At 34.7% G+C, this 23,656-nt stretch overlaps 1 protein-coding gene across 1 annotated transcript; it reads left to right on the top strand.

Annotated features, from left to right (window-relative positions):
* Positions 1 to 6,702: 6,702 nt before the first annotated feature.
* On the top strand, positions 6,703 to 14,424 carry LOC141683921 (rab GTPase-activating protein 22-like). Its single transcript, XM_074488727.1, has 13 exons — positions 6,703 to 6,871; positions 7,252 to 7,361; positions 8,342 to 8,437; positions 8,840 to 8,943; positions 9,962 to 10,116; positions 10,194 to 10,289; positions 10,916 to 11,038; positions 11,537 to 11,625; positions 12,049 to 12,154; positions 12,601 to 12,698; positions 13,214 to 13,474; positions 13,608 to 13,691; positions 14,143 to 14,424. Exons 1-13 carry the CDS (start codon positions 6,823 to 6,825, stop codon positions 14,155 to 14,157), a joined length of 1,386 nt encoding a protein of 461 aa, XP_074344828.1. The 5' UTR covers positions 6,703 to 6,822; the 3' UTR covers positions 14,158 to 14,424.
* The last annotated feature ends 9,232 nt before the right edge of the window (positions 14,425 to 23,656 follow it).

The following is a 23,656-nucleotide window of genomic DNA, read 5'->3' as shown; positions in this document are numbered from 1 at the left end:
AAAGACAGGTAGCATACATGCTATCAGGTCTACTTGCAGTTAAATAGAGTAAAGAGCCAATCATACCTCTGTAGTTAGTAATATCTACTGAAGCTCCAGTATCTTTATCTAACTTGGTTACAGTGGCCATGGTAGTGGATGCAGTTAAACAGTCTTGCATTCCAAATTTCTTCAGTAAATTTCTGGTGTAATTGAATTGATTTATAAAAGTACCTTCTTCATTTTGCTTGACTTGAAGTCCCAAAAAATAGCTAAGTTCTCCCATCATACTCATTTGATATCTTGACTGCATTAGCTTTGCAAACCTTTCATAGAGTTTGTCATTTAAAGAACCAAAGATGATATCATCAACATATATCTGTATCGAAAGTAAGTCCTTTCCATAGTTTAGGTAGAACAGTGTTTTATCAATTGTGCCTCTGTTAAATCCACTTTCCAGAAGAAATTGAGCTAAAGCTTCATACCATGCTCTTGGAGCTTGCTTAAGGCCATAAAGTACTTTATCAAGTCTGTAGACATGATTAGGAAATTTTGAATCTATAAATCCTGGAGGTTGTTCAACATATACTTCTTCTTCCAATTCTTCATTGAGAAAAGCACTTTTCACATCCATTTGAAAGACTTTGAACTTTTTTTGAGCAACATAAGCCAAAAAGATTCTTATGGCTTCCAATCTAGTAACTGGTGTAAATGTTTCATCATAATCAATACCCTCATGTTGAGAGTAGCCTTTAGCAACCAGCCTTGCTTTGTTTCTTATAATTATGCCATCACTATCAGTTTTGTTTCTGAACACCCATTTTGTGCCAACAATTGATCTGTTCTTTGGTCTTGGCACTAGAGTCCAGACTTTATTTCTTTCAAATTTATTTAACTCTTCCTGCACTACTTGCACCCAATCAGCATCTTGAAGAGCTTCTTCCACTTTCTTTGGTTCAGTCTGAGATAAAAAGGAATGATAGAGACATTCATTTGATGTTGCAGTTCTAGTTCTGACACCTACTTCAGGATCTCCAATTATTAAGTCAGGTGTATGTTCTTTAGTCCACTTCCTTGCAGATGGAAGTTGTTCTCTAGAACTGGATTCTCCTACATGATCCATGTTGTCTCCATCAGCATTTTATGATGCTCCCCCTGTAGTTATGCTCTCTGAGACTTCAGAATTTGAGTTTGATCCTTCAGGATTTGAAGAATCAGAGCTTCCAGAATTATCAGAATTTGGCTCATCAGAACTTGATGAATCAGAACTTGAAAAGCCAGTGACAGGTTCTGATGTTTCTTGAGAGTCTTGAGTTGTGGTAGGATCTTCAGCTTGCTCCCCCTGAATAGGTGCATTTTCCCTTGGAGTAGTTACCACGGTTTCACTGACATCAGAATTTAACCCGTCAGAACTTATAGGACCGGGATTTAAGCCATCAGAATTTATTGAAACATAATTTAAATCTTCATTTTCAAATCTCAGCTGATCATGATTATTGAAATCTTCAAGTCCAGTAATCTTTTTATCATCAAAAGATACATTGATAGATTCCATGACAACCCTTGTTCTTAAATTGTAGACTCTGAAGGGTTTTGTGGAAAGTGGATATCCAACAAAAATTCCTTCATCAGCTTTTAGATTAAATTTTGACAGCTGTTCAGGATGAGTCTTAAGAACAAAACACTTACATCCAAATACATGAAAGTATTTCAGATTTGGCTTCTTTTTCTTCACCATCTCATATGGTGTTTTTCCATGCTTGTTTATGAGTGTAGCATTCTGTGTAAAACAAGCAGTCTGCACAGCTTCAGCCCAAAAGTAGGTTGGCAGCTTTGCTTCATCAAGCATAGTTCGTGCAGCTTCAATGAGAGTCTTGTTCTTTCTTTTTACAACTCCATTTTGCTGTGGAGTTCCAGGTGCAGAAAATTCCTGCTTTATTTCATGCTCTTTGCAAAACTCTTCCATCATTGAATTCTTGAAATCAGTGTCATTGTCACTTCTTATTATTTTAACAGAATCTTTGAACAACTTATCCAGCTGTCTGACATGATCAGTTAGAGTAGATGCAGTTTCATTCTTCTTGTGTAAGAAATACACCCAAGTGTATCTTGTGAACTCATCCACTATAAACATAGCATATTTCTTCTTTACAATGGACATGACATTGACTGGACCAAATAGATCAACATGCAGTAAGTGATAAGGCTCAAGAATTGAGGATTCAGTTTTGCTCTTGAATGAAGATTTTCTTTGTTTTGCCTTTTGACATGAATCACAAAGGCCATCAGGAGCAAATACTGATGTTGGCAGTCCTCTCACAAGATCTTTCTTTACTAGCTCATTTATGTTGTTGAAGTTTAAATGAGAGAGTCTCTTGTGCCAATTCCAGCTTTCTTCAATTGATGCTCTACTCAACAGACATATTGCAGAACTATCAGAGTTTATTGAAAGTCTGGCTTCATAAATGTTACCATACCTGTAACCTTTTAGAACTACTTTACCTGTAGAATTACTTACAACTTCACAGTGTTCTTCAAAGAAATCCACATGATAACCTCTGTCACAGATTTGACTCACACTTAGCAGATTGCGTTTAAGTCCTGAGACAAGAGCTACTGATTCAATGATGACATTCCCAAGATTAATATTTCCATATCCCAGATTTTTTTCCCATGTTGTCATCTCCATAAGAAACTCCTGGGCCAGCTTTCTCCACAAAGTCTGATAGCAGGGCTTTATTTCCAGTCATATGTCCTGAACTTCCGCTGTCCAGGACTAGGATATTTTTCCTGTTGCCCTGCAATCACAAAGACCACTATTGGTTAGTTTTAAGGACCCAGACTTGCTTAGATCCTTTGTCCTTTTTAAGTTTGTTAGTATTTGCAGCGGATTTAATTTCAGAGTTTATGCTAACATGTTGTTTATCAGACTTTATATCAGACTTTGCATCAGAATTTACACTAGAAGGAATTACACTAACTTTCTTCAAAGAAGGTTTTATTTGATAATAATCATAGTACAAACTATGATATTCCTTACAAGTATAAATGGAATGTCATAAATTACCACAATGAAAACAAGGATTTTGTGGTTTAAACCTAACAGAATGACTCTTAACTCCTGATTTAGGAGGTAAAGAGTTTATATCTTTATTTTTCCTGCAAAAAAAAGCAAGATGATTAGAGTTTCCACAATTATAACATTTCTTTCTAGGAGCATTAGGAACAGGCATATAATTGTTGCTTTTATTCACACCTTCCTTTTCATCCCTATTTTTCCTAGCTTCATTTACCTTGTTCACATTTCTAATCTCTTTCAGCTTATGCTTAAGCTGCTTCTTTGTCATTAAGTCTATGTTTACTTCAGCTGGTTTATCATGTTTTAATTTGTCAGAAGTTGACTTTTCTTTTACTTCTGTCTTAGAATCTTTCATTTTTTCAGAATCAGACATAATAGTTTTTGCTACAAATTTAACAGGATTTATCTTTGGCTTAGTAGCATGTTTAACAACAATTGGCTCAATTTGCACAGTTCCTTTCTCACTTTTATCATCTCTATAACCTAAGCCCTCTTTCCAGTTTCCACTACTTAGTAAATTTTGAGTTGTTCTGCCAGAGTTAGTCCAAGTTCTGATGATTTCTCTTTCCTTTTTTAAATCAGTTTTTAGAGATTCATTCAATTTTAGTACTCCATCTCTAACATATAAAGCCTCATCTCTTTCTTTCTTAGTTTGATGAAGAACAACTAACTCCTTTTCTAAATAGTCATTTCTGTTTATAAGAGCAAGACTTTCAGATGTTAATCTTTCACATGTTAAAGTCTGATCTCTAAAACTAATGAATATGGTTTTGAGGTATAATCTCAACTCAGTAATATCATCAGTATGAAAAGCAAAGGTTGTTTGAGGTACCTTTAATTCAGCAGTGTCAGTACTGCTATCAGTATTTGCCATCAAGGTATAGTTCACCTCATCTTCAGAATCTGAAGTGTCTGTCCAGCTTTTCTTCTTTGCGAAAAGTGCCTTGCCTTTATCAATTTTTCCTTTCTTGCAGTCAGGAGATATGTGGCCTCTTTCACCACAATTGTAGCATTTGACATTTGAATTGTCTCCTCTGTCATACTTTCCTCCTTTGCCTTCAGACTTTCTGAAACCTTTCTTATCAGAACTTCCACCTTTCATGAAAAACTTCTTTCCCTTTCTGAATTTCTTGTAGGCTATCTTTGTGATACCCTTCACCATAAGAGCACACAGTTGCATCATCTTTGCATCAACATCAACTTCGGATAAACTTTCAGTTTCTGAATCATCATCATCAGAATATGGTGACTCTAAATCAGACTTTATGATGAGAGCCTTTCCTTTGCCCTTCTTTGAGATAACAACTTTAGGAGAATCCTCCTCAGCTTTAAGAGCAACTGTCCTTGACTTTCTTACATGCCTCTTACTCATTTGATTCATCTCAAGTTCATAAGTCTAGAGCATACCATAAATTTCATCAAGAGTAATTTCAGTAAGGTCATAGTTGTCTCTTATGGTAGTAGACTTCAAATCCTAATTTTCAGGAAGAGCTAAATGGAATTTTAGATTTGAATCTTCAAGATCATATTCCTTGTCCACCAGTGATAGATCATTCAAGAGTTTGACAAACCTGTCATATAAATCAGTTAATGACTCATCAGCTTTTGAGTCAAAGTGCTCATACTCTTGAGTGAGTATAGTCCTCCTGTTCTTTTTGATTGCATCAGTTTCCCGACATCTTGTCTCCAAAGCATCCCATATCTCCTTTGCAGTCTTGCATCCAATTACCCTGTTTGACATGACATTATCAATTGCACTATGCAACAAATGCATTACCCTTGCATCCTTGGTAATTGATGAGATATCTTCAGGTGTGTATTCACCTCTCTCATTTGGTATGGTCTAAGCTGGTTGATTAGCAACTCCAACAGAGAGCTTGGTAGGCTTATATGGTCCTTCATTAATTCTGTCAAGATATTCTAGATCTGTAGCTTCCAGAAATATAGCCATCTTCACTTTCCATATGGGATACTCAGAAGGTCTCAGTATGGGAACCCTAATAGTCTCATATCGACTGTGGGTTTGCGTGTTTTGAGTTTCCTGAGTTTTGGTGGGCTTAGTTGGGGTTTGTGTTTCTTCAGACATGATTGTTTGGATCTTTACTGTATGTGTGTTAACAGAAAAGCTCTGATACCACTTGTTAGGTCACACAACACTATAGAAGGGGGTTGAATATAGTGTTTATACAATCAAATCTATTTCAACACAAGTATGTAACAAAGATCAAGTATATTCAAATAAACTCTGTTATAATAGAACTGTTGTTCTCTCTCAGTGATGAACAATATCACTAATAGCTGCTAGGTTACAATGTATAATCATCTCGATAATGATAACACATATAGTGTAAACCCTATGCTGTGTTTATATAGTACACAGTTACAAGATATATTATAATTGATATGGAATATAATTATGTCTCCTAAAATATATCAATCAGATATCTTCTACAAGTCTTCTAGTCCTCTAACTCTTCATGCATATCTTCTTTTGTTTTAGTCCAGATTTTCTCCTGTAAATCAGCCGCATTCCTTATCTGAAGTCTTCCCGCACTTAAATCCTGATATGTATCTTCTAACGCCTTAAGTTCTGTTATTAAGTTCTGACTTCGGTAAGTTCTGATCTCAGTAAGTCTTGATATGTCCTTTTGTTAAGTTCTGAAAACTAAACACAAATTAGATTAGACATGACATCTCAAATATATCTAACACACATTAATAATCTTGACATAAAAATTATAGTATTTGTCGAGCTTGAAATAAATTTAAAATCAAACTAAGTATAATTAGTTGGTTTAGTCGGTGTAATGAATTTCGGGTTAAAACATAACTAATATTGATTTGGCTAAAAAAATTATATTATTGAACTGGTAATTCGTCGATCAGAATAATAACATCGGGCTAAAACAAAATAATATTTACTATTCATCCAAGCTAAAAATTTATAAAACTTATTCACGACATAACATAATAAAATCAAAATAAAATTCGATTAGTATATATATATATATACTATTCATCTGAGTTAAACAAAAATCTATATTCATCCGGCTTTAAACAAAATTAAATTAAAATCAAATATAATTAGTTGAATTTGATTAGTATAATGGGTTTCGAGATAAGAAAAAATTAAAATAAAACTAAATGTGATTTGTATACTATTGAAGTGGGATAAAATTATTGTTTAAATAATAAAAAATAATTATATTTCGTAAACATGCATAAAAATAACAATAATACTATATATTTCAATTTAATATTATTTTTTCAAATTTAAATATCTTTAAATAGAAAAATCAAATTATATCCTTACATTATATAATATGGATGACAGTGATTTCATTTAATTTTTTGATAATTATGATTCATGTATTATCAATTTAATATGGACGATAATATATTTTTACAAATATATGTGTATATATATAATAATTATCAAATTATATTATATTAAAAATTTTAAGTAAACAAATTGCGCATTTTAAAAATTGCGAAATATATATAAAAAATATTTGTGCATAGTACGGATTATAAACTAATTAAAAAAACTAAGCTTTAAATATAAACACCCCACCTTTGCAATAATTTTAACTTTTTCGCACGGCAAAGAGAAAAGAATGAGAAAGTACAGTATTACAGTATTTGTTACAATTGACAGGGTCGTCACTTCTATACATAAAAATGTGTATGTATAGTTTCCAAGACCAAGGAGCAGCAGTAGGTAGTAACCTTCATCTCTTTCATTGACTTGTCTCCCGCGAAACATGGGCTTGGATGGAGATCACCCAGTTCGTTCATCTCACGCTTTTTTCGGTACTTGATGCATACATAATAATAATAATATTATTATTATATAAATAGTTACTAATAATTGCATGATCTGCATATTTAGCAACTAAATTGTGGTGGGGTGGCTTTATTTATTGATCCACATTAATTAAGTAGCTGTTTGATCTATTAATTTTATCCTTCGTCCATTGCCATTTGCCACCACTCAATAATTTATATGCAATAATAAAAATAAGGCCTTTTTTCACCTAACTATAGACACATATTATATTCGTCAAAAGACATGATCTTTGTTCCTTTTGGTTCTTTTCTTGGTGATTTTGATCTGGGGTTGAATCTTTTTGGGTGATTTAAATGGGTTCTTGGTAGATTTTCTTAAAAGATTAATTTTTTTATTTTTTGAGGGAGGAGGAAAAGGAGAATGATGTGGAGGGACCCTGGTATCTCTACTGAATCTTTCTACCAGGTTCGTTCGGAATGTACAGATGTTCCCAAGACCAAGTTTAAGATTCGGGTTCGTGCTTGAATCTTTCGATTTTTTGGTTTTTTATTCTTTGTTTTAAGGTTGCATTTTGTTTCCTATGTTTCTAATATGTTGTTTGGTTTACTTTTTTAGGGAAATGAATGAATTATTAGTATATTTGATTGTCTCCGTATTAAATATTTGTTTCTTGAGCTTTCAATTATGTGTAATGCTCTTGGTGGATCGAGAATGATTATAAAGATAATTTTGCACATAGGTGCTTTTGGTAGTAGATTATGGCTACAAGGCTTTTTGGCTAGTTATTATGATGCATTAGCAATTATTTTGGATGTTGAAGATATTATTGAAATATGAGTGCTTTACTTGGTGCTGGAATTTGATGTCTTCAGTAATCCAAAAAATTTAAATTGTGTTTGTTTCTTACCCTGTTTGATGGTCTTAACTAATCTAAACCTTTAAATTATAAAAGCTCAATAATTCAGTAAGAAATTGTAGTAGTCCTAAGTTGTTTTGTCTCATCCAGGAAACTTTTCATTATTAATTTAGCAATGTACTTCCGTAACCAAAAGATTTTTTTGGATTAAAGGTAAGATTCTTTTTCTTTACTTTAAAAGCATTTGTTCGTAGTGCTGATAACCTCAGGATCTGTCCTTATCATTGAATGACAACGAATGAGAGTGAATGGGAGAATAACGCCTTAATGTCTCAATTGGAAAAACTTACTACCATATCGTTGGTAAGAATAAGTTATGAAGGATTTTAGATATTATCTGAAGTTCTTACTGCTATGACAGCTGACTAGCTGCGTAAATAATTTAGTCACCGTGATGATTCTTACACCAATTTTGCATCAGTATCACATTATTACTAGAACGTAATCTTCTTGCTATTTAAGAAGTTTAACTAATCCTTTGGAGGATCGTCTTCATTAAACTTACTAGTAGGTTTTACACTTTATTCTTACATTATCGTACCCTTTTGTGTGATTTTGTCTCCATCTCCGCTTTCAGGCTGGAAAAACCCTCAGCGTGCGGAAGTGGCAATCTGCCTTTAGTCCAGAAGGCTATCTTGACATAGGCAAGACACTTAGTCGTATACATCATGGGGTAAGACATACATTCTTGAACAAGTCAAATCTTGCTTATATGTGTCAAACAAATGGGCAAGATGCACTTGCACATACAGAACTTTTGAAGAATAGTGGGGTTCTTTCTATCAAAATGTATACAGATGACACTTTTTTTCTGTAAGAGCCTTTGGAAAAGATTAGAAGTACATAAGTTCATTAGATACATTCATAATTATAAAATAATCTGGGGTGTGGCCTATTGTTGGTCGTTGCATTATCTCGAAAGAGAAATTACATATCGTTCTCTTGACCAGATTTATAAAATATCTGATACTTTAAAGTTTAATCTTCCAGGATATTTTCTCTTTGTCCAAAATCTATATGCAACTTTGATTCAGGGCTCAAAACGTATTTCTTACATATACTGTGACTGAATTAGGGAGTGCATCCAACGATAAGAGGGGAAGTCTGGGAATTTTTACTAGGTTGTTATGATACTACGAGCACATTTGACGAAAGACAGCAGCTACGACAACGCCGAAGGTATATTATTCTTAAATAATTTTCTGTGCAAACTAAGAGGAACCTTAGTGAGTTCTGCTTCAGGATCAGAAGAATTATAAATCTCCAAAATGATAGATAAAATTATTGAAATTAGGGCCATTGCGACACCCATTAAAGGAGCTGTTCCCCATCCAGGGGCTACTTTACCATATTCCGAATTCAGCGGTTTCAATAAATTCCCTACAGTAGTTGGTTTTGGACGAGATCTAGAACCGTTCTCAATAGTTTGTGTAGCCATAAATCCTATTTCCACAATATAATTATGCTCATCTATCTTTAAGCATCCTGGCTCCTTGTCCTCCTGTCTTTTTTAACTTAAATGCTATTTAGAGCAAGTCCAATGCTAAATGGAAAATGGCTATAGCCATTGCTATAATATGGCACCAAAAAGTAGTTTTTGGTGCTAAAATAGCACTTGCACTCCAATGCTAGTTGTATTTTACAACCAAATAATTCCATATTTAGTTAACATTTTGTCCAACTCATTCACTTTATTTTAAAGTGGACCTCTTTGCACTATATTATTAGTTATTTGATGATGTGGCAAGGATTACTATAGCCATTCTTGGTCTCAAATATAAGACCAAGTATCCATTTATGCATTTATCCATCAATATATAGCTATGCATTGGAGTTGAGTTTTATGATTTTAGTCCTATATTATAGCTATAAGACTAAATAAGCTATGCATTGGACTTGCTCTTAGGTTTGCATGGAGCAGGCATTTTTTATAAAAATCGTATGCTGGTTGTTTTTGAAGTGATCAAGTAATCTCTACACAACACATTCTATACTATCTTTTTGAGTGATATTCTTTTTTTAAGGTGTAGGGATGCATCTGATAAAGTAATACCTATGATAGGCCATTGAGTCATTCACATATTTGTCCAAAGACATATATTCCTCCAACCGTTGTTGTAGAAGATAATATTTACTCAATACTTATTGAATATCATGTCACATAAAACTCATTCTATTTACGTTTTTATGCCATTAGGGTCAGATATGCTCAGCTAAAAGATGAGTGTCGTCAAATGTTTCCTATGGTTGGAAGTGGTAGATTCATTACCGCGCCTGTAATTACTGAGGATGGAAAACCTATTCAAGATCCTATTGTGCTTCAACAGAGATATGACCTTGTCAAAGAAAATGGTGATGCTAATAACTTTAAGCTTTCACGTAGGATAACACATTAAGTTCTAATTTTCACAATATTATCTCTAACACAGATGCTGCCAACTACAACGAACTCTTACGGGAGGCAGTCCCTCGTGGACCTCAAGATGAGAGAATAATCCAGTGGAAGCTGACACTACACCAAATAGGTTGGTCACCAGTATGATTATAAGAGTTGGTTATCTGCGTTCCTTTGCCTAATCCCCTACATTTTGAGATTTTTAATGTGCGCATGGCTTGTGATTCCATCTTTTATGAATAAATTACTAATTTCAGATGTAACCCCAAAACTATTTTTTTTATATTGCATCTTCCAAAGGTGGTCCTTGTAAGTTTCTAATGTTTTCTGTACTGCCTTTCTATAAAGGAAGAATGGTACAGTCTCGTAATAATAACTGTCAGATCAGCTAATATATTAAAGAAAAGTTAATTGGGGGATGAGAGACATTGTCTTTGAAAGAAATTACCCTTTGGTCATGTCAGCTGGCCAAGTTAAATACTTGAGAGGCATTTTTGGTCCTATGACCCTTTGCAATCATCTTTGCCGTCACTCTTTGTGCCACATCCTTCAGTACTTATCTTGCTCAAATCATACAAAAATACCACCTTCTCTACAAGATAATAGTTTATTCAAGTTTGCACATACCTCATTCTCTTGTCATTGTGAAAGCCTAATTTTGTCATTGTTGTTATCTTATAATGTGCCTCTATTTTCTTTTGTTTACTTAATGCTGCTTTTTGTTACTTCCGCATCTTGAATTGATCTCTATATTAGGTCTCGATGTGAAGCGCACTGACAGGACATTAGTGTATTTTGAGAAGCAAGAGAACTTGTCAAAACTTTGGGATATCCTAGCAGTCTATTCATGGTTTGATAAAGATGTGGGCTACTGTCAAGGTCAGTTGTTAATTGACTTTCTTGTACTACCAAGGTTTTATTTCTTTACAAAGTATTTCACTGGGTTGGTTTAAATATTGCTAAAAGAATTGGGAATTATGATTTAGAATCCTTATGGATGAGGAATTTTAGTTTACTTCAGTTAAAAAGTCAGATTCTATTTAGCAAAAAATAGTATATTTAGCAAAAAAAAAGTCAGATTCAAACTTAGCAAAAAAAGTCAGATTCAGTTACTTGGTTAGACAGTAATAGTGTATATCTGTAATTTGGGTGTATCTCAATCCCAATTCCCTTTGATGTGATTAACCTTTTTGTAAAAGACTAATGTTGATTAACAACTGCAACTGCATCCAGATGGAACTTAATGGGGTCCAGATATGCTTGAATGTAGATGTCATTATCTCCAGTATAGAAGTAGCTTATAGAAGTTTTGTTACTTGTTAGTACGATCGTATTGATTCCTGGTTATAAAGAATTGGCTCTTTTTATTGAGGTCAGGTATGAGTGATCTCTGCTCTCCCATGATTATTCTTCTTGAAGACGAGGCAGATGCCTTTTGGTGTTTTGAACACTTGATGCGTCGACTGGTAAAATATCATCTCAAATTATATTTCTACTGCTTATCATATATTTGGCCAACATTTTAAATCACTTGCAATTCACAAATTTAGAAAAACGTCATGCTTTTACCTTTTTTTTCATACCAAGACCAGCCATACATTTCTAATTTTTCTACTTGAATGAAATAATATGCCAGTACTCTATTTTTTAGGCTCTAGAGCCCATGTCACTACAACTTCGTTTCCGGTTACTGGCATGCTTTACAATTCGAAAAATGAACTTGCCCTCAATTTTATTGTATATGGAACTGCCTAATAAATTTGGACAAAACTAAGTAATACTTGGTTTTTAATAGAGTTTCTATATTTCGAGCTTATTAAATTACTGTTCTTTCTACATATGGCAAACATTAACATTTCTATGATGCATTTGCTGTTTGTTTCTTCAAGAGAGGAAATTTCACCTGTACTGCAAACTCGGTTGGCGTTGAGACACAACTTAGTCATTTAGCTGCAGTTACTGAAGTTATTGATCCAAAGCTTCATCAGCACTTAGGTACATCTTCTGTTATTGCTCATACGCTACGTAGATTGTTTCAATAATAAATGAATTATTATTAAGTTTTAAATATGATTTTGCTTTTCACAATTTTGGTACAATTATTCGAAAAGTTAAGATGAGAATAGACGCATCATTATTGTTTAACAAGCCAGTCCATGTGCATTGTGATATGTCATAGTTGAAGTAATTTCTTTATGTTTATATTTTTTGGTTAAATTCAATTACAGAAATTTAAAAACTTGCGCTTACGTGTCTCCACTAAGACGTGAATCCTAGATGATATATTACCAAGAGGAGAGGGTTTTCGTTGGGCTAAAGCCTTGCAGTTTTTTTATCTTTTTCCTTGTATCATCGAGGCTAATTATTTCTGACATTTTTGTTTTCTTTGTTCATGTGTGCCTTCCTTGTTGTATTTGTTACTCTCTTCTGTTTGGATGCAGAGAACCTGGGTGGTGGCGATTATCTATTTGCTTTCCGGATGCTAATGGTTTTGTTCCGTCGCGAGTTCTCTTTTGGTGATTCTTTGTACCTCTGGGAGGTATAGTTCCGATATCTTATTAGTGAAACTAAACTCATTTATATGACTGGATATTGGTAGAAGGCAACTCAAAGTGCAACACTTTCAGAATTGAAGGGGTAACAGGAAATTCATAGTGCAACTGTCTTATATTGCAGTAGGTTCTTCTTTGTATAAAGTAAAAAACACATTTGTGAAATTATTTGTTGTTCTCATTCACTAAAATTCTAGCAAAGCTGGACTATTAGAACTGTTGGCCTGTTTATAAAAAGGTCTGCATCTTTTAAAACATTAGTTCTGCATGTTGTCACCCTGTCATGTAAGGTGCTTACTTCCAATCTGATTAGCTGAGGAAAATGACTTCCTACCCGACATCACTCTGGGGAATTTTTTTTCTTAATGAGAGTAAAAAGAGTGGCTGGAAGTCTATGGTTTCCATGCTTTCGTATGGGCATTTCGTAACTCACCAATTCAATTTTGTGAGTCCATGCATATTCACATATCTATATTTTTTCTTGAACAATAACCTTCCACAGATGATGTGGGCTCTGGAATACGACCCAGATTTGTGTTCTTTGTATGCGGCAGACCCTGAAGCACCAATTGAGAAGTCAGATGAATCAAAAGGAAAATCAAAATCAAAAAAGCAATTTGGCAAGTATGAAAGAGAAAACCTAAAAAGTGGAGGTAAAGGTGCTGAAACCCCACTCCCCATTTCTGTTTTCTTAGTAGCTAGTGTCCTGAAGGATAAGAGCTCGAAATTAATAGAGGCTCGTGGATTGGATGATGTTGTTAAGGTCAGTTTTAAAATTATCCTTTGTTACATATTTCCTGTAAGTGTTAATATTATGTCTTCCATTTAGCAGATTTCTAGCTGCTTTCTATCGACTCATTTTGGTATATTACTTATAATCCGCTGTTAATTTTTAGATATTGAACGACACGAATGGAAATATAGATGCCAAAAAAACATGCATCGGAGCATTGAAATTACACAAGAAGTACCTAAAAAAGGTATGATATGTTATTGGAGTTAATAATGGTTTCCATATACTTACTAAAAAAAAAATAATAATAATGGTTTCCATATATTAATTTGTCCAAATTGCAAACTGAGCTACCACAGTAATGAGAAGTTGTAGTTTAACAAATGATTTACAAGATTTAGAATGTAAATGTTTTTATCTTATGAAGCTAAAATGGGTTTGTCTGGTGTGTGCCTATGGGCACATGCTAAGCACTAAAACTTATAAGTTTGGAGTGTTTTGATTAGTGTAGTTGTGAATGCAGAGGGTCCACCATAATTAAGAAGTGTTGGCTAATCAAAACAAGCCAAAATTATAGAAGTTTGTGCTTATTGTGTGTCAATGGGCACACCACTGAAAAGCCGTTAAAATATTATGCTTTCTTCATCATGTAGGCTTTAATGATACAGTAATTTCTGCTATTTTCATGTCACTTGCAGGTTAAAAAGCAATAATATGATATGGTGACACCAACCTATTTGTTTGGTTGTTATTTCAGCACAGACATGTTTACACGCATTTTTTTCCACAAGTGCAACCTGTACCAGAATTGCAGATTACCACAATTCTAACCCAATATTTTACTTGCGTATTTATACCAACAGAAAAATATAGGGGGTAGAAATAATGTTGTATTTGTTATAATCTCCACATGTATACCATTGATTGTAACTGAATAATTTTCCAATTTATGTGTATCTAAGAGATGATCATTTGTCTTACTGGCTACTTGAGCTCAATATCATTAAACAGCCGCAATTATTTAATGTCATGTGTATTATGTATATATTGTATTCACCGTCAAAATGGCTCAATTGTTTTGAATCCAAGTTGTTCTAATTAAAACAGCAGTTTCCATGCTTCGCCTCCATAGCAAAAAAGTAATGAACATGGACCATGTCTTGCCATGTGGTGAACCAGTGTAGCTTTTTCCTGTGAAAACTCAATTAGTCATCGTCTGCTTTGCTAAGATAAGCTTCATATACTAACTGATCAGTGATGAGCAAAGAATGTAAGAAAGTCGGCAAGATCTGGGAGAAATGCCAGAGCACGGGATAGATGATGGGCTCCATTTGTTGGCAAGCATGTAGAAAGAGCACCTTCTTCGGCAATTTATGATTTTTGTTGGGATACCATCTTCTCCACTCCACCTGTAACGTACGAGTGTGTACTTTCGAAAATGGGATCACTGACTGGGGCAAGAAGAACCGGGAGAAATGCCTGAGCACAAGATAGATGTGTCCGTTAACATTAGCATTCAAGCAATGCTGGATCTAGAAATTTTAGTTTATGGGCGATATCGACCCCCTTTATGTTTTTGAATGAATTTTGAGGGGGCACTTTCAAATATTTTTTAAAAAAATTAAATGTAAAATTTGAGGAAGCAGCAAAAATAACGGGAGATATGCATTTGATGGTAGGATAATATAGGATACGTACAAGTCAAAGGAATATTACTAATACTTACTAAAATTACGCATATATCAAAGAAGGATCCAATGGATACCCTTCCTACATTTGCGTATCCCACGTATATGTACGATATCTCCATTTATAATAGGGAAAAATATCAAGTTGCCCACGGGTTTCGTTAAAAAGTATCAGGTAACCCCCTACTTTCCAATCTGACTCAAGTTTGACACTGGTTACGTCATATTGTACTAGTCGTTAGAGTCGACTCGTTTTTTTAATAGTCAAAATGTGATGTGGCAAAGAGAATCACCGATTGATTGAGTTGACACCTACCTGGACTATCAACGACTATAATATACTTCAGTTCTATATATATACATGTATGGAAGCATAAGTACAATTAGGGTTCTTTATTTTATTTCTTCTAAACACTATAATTCTTATATAAGAGTTAATTGGTTAGAGTAGTTGCTTCTAAATAGTGTGGAATCGAAAAACCTTATGGGCTTCAATCTCCACAGCGTTTGTTGGATCTTCCGCTCAATTTATATGCAAATGTGGTAAGAAGGCTAGGATGTATACCTCCTGGTCCCTAAATAATCCGAGAAGGAGATTTTATATATGTTGCCAGAAATCGGTAAGTAGTTTCTCATTATTTAGCGAATAATGGCTCATTCGAATGCTTAAATTTTAATAATTTTCATCATGCAGGAGACTAGATGTGATTACTTTGAGTGGTATGATGGTGTGGTCGGTGGAAGACACATAGAAGTTGTAACTTTCTTGAATAATAGGCGAATATTCTTGGAGAAAAAAATGAGTTTACTTGAAGAGAAGATCATGTTTCTGGAATCAAAACATAGTGAAGCAAAGGAAGAAAAGAGAGTTTTGAAAAGTAAGAAATCGTTGGTGAAGAATTGTTTGATGACATGTTTAATGGTTTGCTTGGTCATATTTGTGATGGGTTTATTTAAGAAAAATAAGACTGGTGGTGGATGGTTGATGATAATGTAGGATGTGATAATATTTGATGTACACTCTAGAAATATGTATTAATATTTGATGTAGCAACATCCTTGTAACCGTGAAGGTTTTGCATTAATATATTTTAACCAGTTTTAAGTGAGTAAGAACTTAGAAGCAAGAAAATAACATTAAATAAATATAAATTAGCACAAAAGATAGCATCATATTATACTTGAACTGAGATGGATATTGTTCACAAGTGAGAAGCACAAGAAAGCAATAAGAAGAAGGTTGAGGTACAAGTTTAATGGTTCCAATCACATGTGACATCAAACATAAGTACTAACCAACCATATGACAAAAGTAAATGTGGCCAACCATACATGGCTCCATAATATCAAATGTACCCAAAAGCACTAACATAATAATCCAAAAAGACAACCTTCTTCTTATAGATGCACCGGTCTTCTCATTGTTTTATCAGTCATCATCTAGATCAACCGGGTCTTCAGGTGTGTTTGTAAACCTGAACTTGGTCTTTAGATACAACCTGTAACTCCTCATTGGTTTTGGTTACTCATCCCCATAGTCACCTTCATCTTCATAATCTCCCTCTTCTATTTTAACTTTACCAGCTTCTTCATCTTTGTCAGCAGCTTCTTGGACTTTGTCTTGAGTAGGGCTCACTTCCTTGCCCTTTGTTAACAGGGGGAGTGTCTGCACTAAGAGTACCATAATAGCAAATATAGATTCTCTTGAACTTATTCACAGATTCATCAGTTACGCTGTTTGTCATGATTTCAACTCTATTTTCGGGATTGTTTATAAGGATTTAAAATCCAAAATCCCACACTCTAGAATAGTGATCCTTCAAGCTTGTCAAAACACCCTCTAGAGCAGCCTTCCTAACTCTTGAACACTTAATTCTGGGGACATCAATTTCCAAGTCTTCCCTAATTGTGGCAATCATATCTTTGACTTTCCATTGAGGGTTAGACCTGATCCTATCACCATACAATGACTCTAAGTACTTCACCGTCACCAACCTGTTATGGTAGGGCTTAGTGCATAAATGATCATCCAGGCATATCATAATTTGAACAGTGCCTTCATCATCTATCTGGCTGCACCAGAGAAAGAATCTGCAACCTTTCTCACATCCCACTTGGACCTTATTCCTGTCATTTGTTATAAAATGTACAGCTTTCCTCTCCTTAATACCATACTCTCTCACAGCTTTTCTAAAATCATCCATACAACCAAATTTCAAGCCAGCCTTCCACTTATGAGTCTCACTAAACTTGTCATTATAAAACTTATCTTTCTTCTTCCTCTTTCTTCCCGGAGGAATTTCAACATAACCCATTTTCAAGTTCTCATCATCATTAGATGAATCCTCTGATCTCAGTTTATCACTATTATACTCACTCTCATAAAACTCATTGTCTTTGTTGTCAACACCTTTCAACTATTTTGCTTTCCTAGCTGCAACAAGTTCCTCATCAGGCTCACGTTGACCCCCTTCCTCATCCTCATAATCTGGATCATCTTTGTCCTCACTTTCTCCATCAATCTCACCCTCAGTCTCCCCATCAATATCCCCATCAACATCCCCATCAATATCCACATCAATATCCCCATCAATATCCCCCAAACTTCATTCATCATCATCCAACATGTGCTCACCTGGATTTGACACACTACCCTCATCTCATCCTCCTTATCTACTAGCATTTCACCAGTAACCTTTTGGTGATCCACATACAATTTAATTTTCTTATATGGCAAACACAAATCAACATATTCCTAACAAAATTATCATCATATAATAACCTTATTTCTATGTTAAAGCTATGACCATCACAGAGAAAATACATAAAATCACTTTTATCATAATTATATTTCAGAGCATAGTCTTCAAGATCAAATATGGTCATCTTATCCGTGTCAATATTTTCAATGATATCAACCCTTCCCCCGGAATACACAGGTTTACCCTTAAACACATTTGCACTAAATTTCCCATGATGATGCAACTGAATCGAAACCCTAGCTGACATTCTGTTTAAGAAATTAAAATTACCTTCGATTAAAACATAGAAATCAAGACAATAAAATCAATAAACCAAATATAGACATAACCCATGTTCAACAAATCAAAATTCAACAAACCAAATACAGACAACCCCTTTTTCTCAAACATAATAAAAGAGGAACAATAAGTAGGATACGTACCTTGTCTGATGATAAGAAATGAAGATACTATCATAGATACTATTATCTTCCTTGATATTGCACTCGATCGCCTCTTCAGTCGCTTCGCCTCGTTGTTAGGGTTTTGGCGCCGTTTCACTTCTCCTCTATTTCAGACAAAAGATCTTATTCATGTTTAGTCTCATTTTTAAGTATTTTTACTCTTGTTTTATTTTTATTTTGAAAGCTTATTTACATGTCAGCTTGCACACGGAGCGCCATGTCACAAACTAACGGTATACTTAACGTTTACCGTCCATTTTGACCAGAAAAATGAGTTGCTCTAACGGCTAGTACAATATGACGTAACCGGTGTCAAACTTGAGTCAGATTGGAAAGTAGGGGGTTACTTGATAGTTTTGAACGAAACCAGTGGGCAACTTGATATTTTTCCCATTTATAATACCTCTACTATAATAACTCGAATTTTTGAGACTTTGTAAAAACACTTAATAAATAGTAACCCTGACAGACGGGAAAAACTTTTTAGCCCACACTATGTTGTGCATGAGAAATTAAGTTTCGGAGTTGATAATATGATTATACGTACCAAATGAGTGTATGTAAATGCTATTAGTTTTCGAAGAAAATGAACTTTGAAAAATGACTGTATTTACGAACCATCGAGGATTACGGGAATCACAATATAATTACGAATTTAAAAACCCTACGGATTTATATCCAAGAATGATACTTTAAAACATAAAGAATAAATACGAAAGGATTTACGCCGCAAACCGTTTACGAGAAATTATTACGAAAACGATTAAACGACCGAACAAACGCGTAAACGAATAAATAAACGTATCACGCTAACCAACTATGGTAGAAAATTAACCATGGTTACTTTATTAAATAGTAAGCTAAGCTATATAAGAATGATCACCTAAAGATAAGAAATAGTAAGCTAAAACCAAAACCAAGTAGTTTAGCTTGTAACCTAGGAAATCTAGCAAGATTTGTTCAAAGATATGCCCACATACTCTAGTTTTAGGTTATATACTAAAAGATATACAAATATATAACACAATATTTCAAGAAAAGCAAGCAAGAAGCACACAAAATCTCTCTCTCTCTCTCTCTCTCCCAAAACCTCCCATTCGGCTATTCTTCAAAAAAGGGAAGAAATCAATTTCAAAAACCTCTATTCTATCATGGAAAAAATCCCTAATTAATTCCTAAGCTTCATACATCCTAAAATAAGGTAAGATAAATTTTTAAGCTCATTTTATCAAGATTTGATGGGTGAAATAAATTCAAGAAAGATGATAGTGAATAGTATGAATAGTAACTTTTCTTTGGTTTCTTGATTTTAATGGTTGATTTAGGTTCCAAAAACCCTACCAAGCACTCCCAAAACTTTACCAACATCAAGAACACATATCAAGCTTTCAAGAAAGGTATAAATCTTTGACCCATCTTTATTTAAGGTTTAAGTTCAAGAATCTTTTGGAACATAGTTGTAAACCTAGTTTTGGTGAATGTATTGTTGTAATCTTGATGTTTAGTTAAGTAGATTTAAGGTTGATTATTGTTGCCTCAAGGGAGGAGTTAGTGTGGTGGTGATGATTTGATTACTGTTGGTGGTAGTATAGAGATTTAAGGTGTAAACGAAACTCGGATCGTAATCGTAATCTCGCTAAAATGAACAAAACATAACATTAAGTTTTTGCAGAAAGTCCCGAAGGTATAAACTATAGTTTGTTGAAAAATAACAATTTATTATGATATGCAATATTATAAGGATCATTTAGGCGCTTGAATCGCTTGATTCCGATTTACGGATCAAAACTTATGACCGTTTTACTAAAAATGATTTACGCGATAAAAACTGCTACGAATTATGAACTTTGGAAATAGAAATGATCGACTTAAAAATGTTCATAAATCATTAAATTTTTACAGAGAATAGTAAATAGAGTTCCGTAGCTGATATAAAAGTTTCAAGTAATAATAATAATTTTTCAATTTTATAAAAATATCGGAACGAAGACCGCGCAATTAGAAAGCCGTTAGAATTCATAAGCGGAGCCGACAATGAAAATATAAACGGACATAAGGTACTTCGAAATGGAAGCGACCGTGATATGAATCATTACTTAAAGGAATAATAAGGGTAAAATAAGTGAGAGAATGAATAATAAGTAGCATATGAGTATGAGTCACCGTAAATTAGAACGGGACCTAACGAAACGATTTGTGTTTATGGTTATAGATTTTCGAGCGGACCCTAGAGCATCCTCCATCTCGAGATACCCAGGCAAGTTTACAAACCCAACTCCATATCCTGTTGTATTGTGAAAAAATTATTTTATTATTATTTGCATAAATGCCATGCTTGCCATGATACTAAGTATTTGAGTTTTCGCATATAATAGCGATAGTATTACGATATGTATATGTCGTAGAATGTTTAACGCCGCCACGAGCATGACGTATAACAATAAGACCGGGAGTCGGTCGAAGTTTTAAAATGAAAATCCGGGAATCATTCCGGTGATGTTTTAGGACGATTAACGTCCGTAGTAGTTGTATTCCAAGGGACTCGACGTTCACTTGCAAAACATTAAATACCTTGAACTTTTATTAAAACGATTTCTAAAAATCGTATTCCCTCAACTATATTTAATTACCCGGATGATGGATATTAATTCATTTATTCATTTAAAATAGGAGAATTATTCTCCAAAATGATTATTTATTTCAAACTCGATTAATTAATAAAGAATACTTTAATTATCTAAACATAAATTAGTTGAGAAGCATTATTTCAAATATACTTTTAAAATATAATCATTCGAGGTTTGATTCTTTAATAATTATTATTTATTTATTAATTAATTATTAAATGATTTAATATGATTTAAAAATAATAAAACCTGATTTAAAATTCTTTCTGATATTCAGAAATTCATATTAATATTTTCAGATCGTCAAAAAATATTATCTCGACGTATTTTAAATATTTTGAATATAGTTTCAAAAGAAACTCCCCCTTATTTAATTATCTGTTGACAACGGTCAACTCACATCCCTAGTACTTCCTCCAAAAATTTCGGAAGTACATATATATATATACTATTAAGATATGTTATTTCTATCAACAAGCAAAACGCTTGGGGAACTTCGATATGATTCGAGTTCTCGAGATATGATAGGATTCTTTTAAAGAACAAGGGAGGGGTAGACTCTAGTACTATGTGTACTAGGGAAACTACCAAAGGTACCGTAGAAGAAGGTACTTTGTGTACTCAGGAACTTGTGAAGTATGTGTATACCCAAAATGGGACACGTAGCCCGAATGCAGGTGAAAACAGGATACGAAGGTGTCGTCCTTCTACAAGTAGAAAAGGTTACTATTTTTGTAGTACGACTGATCATCGTATGCGGTGGCTCCAGTGAATGTCATATTCTTCCAATTAGAATTGTGATGCAATACCGTAGCCCAATCCTAGGTGTCGGGTTTACCATTAAGGTATTCGCAGGATAATAAATTCAATAAAGAATTTTTTTTCAAAAGAAGGTGTGTATCACCAAGGAAAACTATTTTTGAATAAAGCGTATTTATTCATATATGGCATTATACTAGAGTTTATCATACAGTCATTTCATACTATACATTATTATGCTGGGCATTATAGCTCACACTTTTTTTCTTAAATTGACAAAACACAACAGTGAATCAAGATGCCTATCATGAAACTCACAGCCAGGAAACGGGTAGGAAACGGCCAACTGTACCATAGGATGTTTGGTGTTGTACATCAGGTAGACCGAATAAGCTGGATTGGTTTTCAGTTGTTTTTAGTTAGGCTTATTTACAAGTATGACTTATGTAAGATAATGAATAAGAAACGATTATTTGGCTGACGGACTAACCTTACTTAAAGGTTATTTCCCCGGTAAGACTTAACTACTTTTGGGTTGTAATAATTATCACTTTGTGGATTGATTTACTCTAGTAATGAATGGTTCGTTTCCAAGACAATAACCTATAAGTGTGTGTGTGTGTGATAAATGTGGGGTTGTAAAAGTGTCAGTATTTATATATTGTGATACGAGATAAGTTTTATATAGTATTCAAGATGGCATGGCCTCCAAGATCCTTGACCCCGGATTTTGGGGCGCCACAGAATTGGTATCAGAGCCTTAGATTATCAAATCTTGGAAATGATAAGATATAAAATACGTAGACATAAGAATAATAAATAATGAATTAGAGCTCAAGTCAAGTTCATCATCAGGCTATATGGGTAGTCTTGACAGTTTTACCCTCAAGGGAATTCCGACTCTAAGTTAGTAACACCTTGCCTATTGTGTCAGGTACCAGTGGAGCCTATGGGGGAGGTTGACCCTGTTGATGATATTATGGCCCCTGAGCGTGACCCTACTCCCGAGCTGGAGGACCCACCCATTGATGACTCAGATGATGACCCTACTGAGGATCCCCCGGAGGAGGAGACTGACCTTCCTGTCCCCATAGCTGATGACATTGAAATGCCTCAGGGAGATGGCATAGACTGGAGGGATATAGAGATGTACCATCTCCCGACTGTTCGCTCTCCTACACCACACCCAGGGATGCTGAACCCTTTGCCCTACACTGATGAGGACGAGGATGATGGGATGGATGCATAGACCTGCGAGGCTCATGACATATCCTCTAGCGACCCAGACTCACCTCTACCACCCCCAGCGACCATACATGTAGTTGTGCACGACTGGATAGTGGCTCAGCTTAACACTGAGATCACCGCGGCATCTGCCCGCATTGTGGAGCTACGACAGGCGCTGACCGCCGAGAGAGCCATCAGGCTAGGATACCCAGGGGACTTCAAGGTTGTTTCCCCGGCCATAGCTCGCAGGGAGATCGATGGGATCGAGCTCCGTACCCGGGTTCAGATGAGGATGACGGCGATGGGGGGATATATCCCGGTAGTTGATGCAGAGCTGATGTTGGTGGGAACGATGAGGAGGATGCGAGACCTCACGCGCAACGATAGTGACTGAGAGGCCAGTGGCTATTGATGGACCTTAGGGAGGGTTGTGTGATTAGTCACCAATTTTATAGGATAGCTAGTAGTAGATAGCATTCCTAGCCCCTCAGGGTGCCCCAGTATATGTATTTGTACTTCAGCAGTTAGGATGATGTAGTGATGTATTGTATTCAGAACTATGTATGGTTTTGGTTGGTGTTTGGTTCTCAAGATGTATTCGGGGAGACCCTATGATATATATTTAGCAGTTATTAAATTGATTTCCATATTACTGCACTTGTTAAAAACATGCTAGATAATAAATGACATGCTAACCTATGAATAT

The sequence above is a fragment of the Apium graveolens genome, chromosome 9, assembly GCF_009905375.1.
Source record: "Apium graveolens cultivar Ventura chromosome 9, ASM990537v1, whole genome shotgun sequence".
Lineage (NCBI taxonomy): Eukaryota > Viridiplantae > Streptophyta > Magnoliopsida > Apiales > Apiaceae > Apium > Apium graveolens.
Note: the sequence above shows the minus strand (reverse complement) of the source record. Positions and strands in the feature narration are given on the sequence as shown.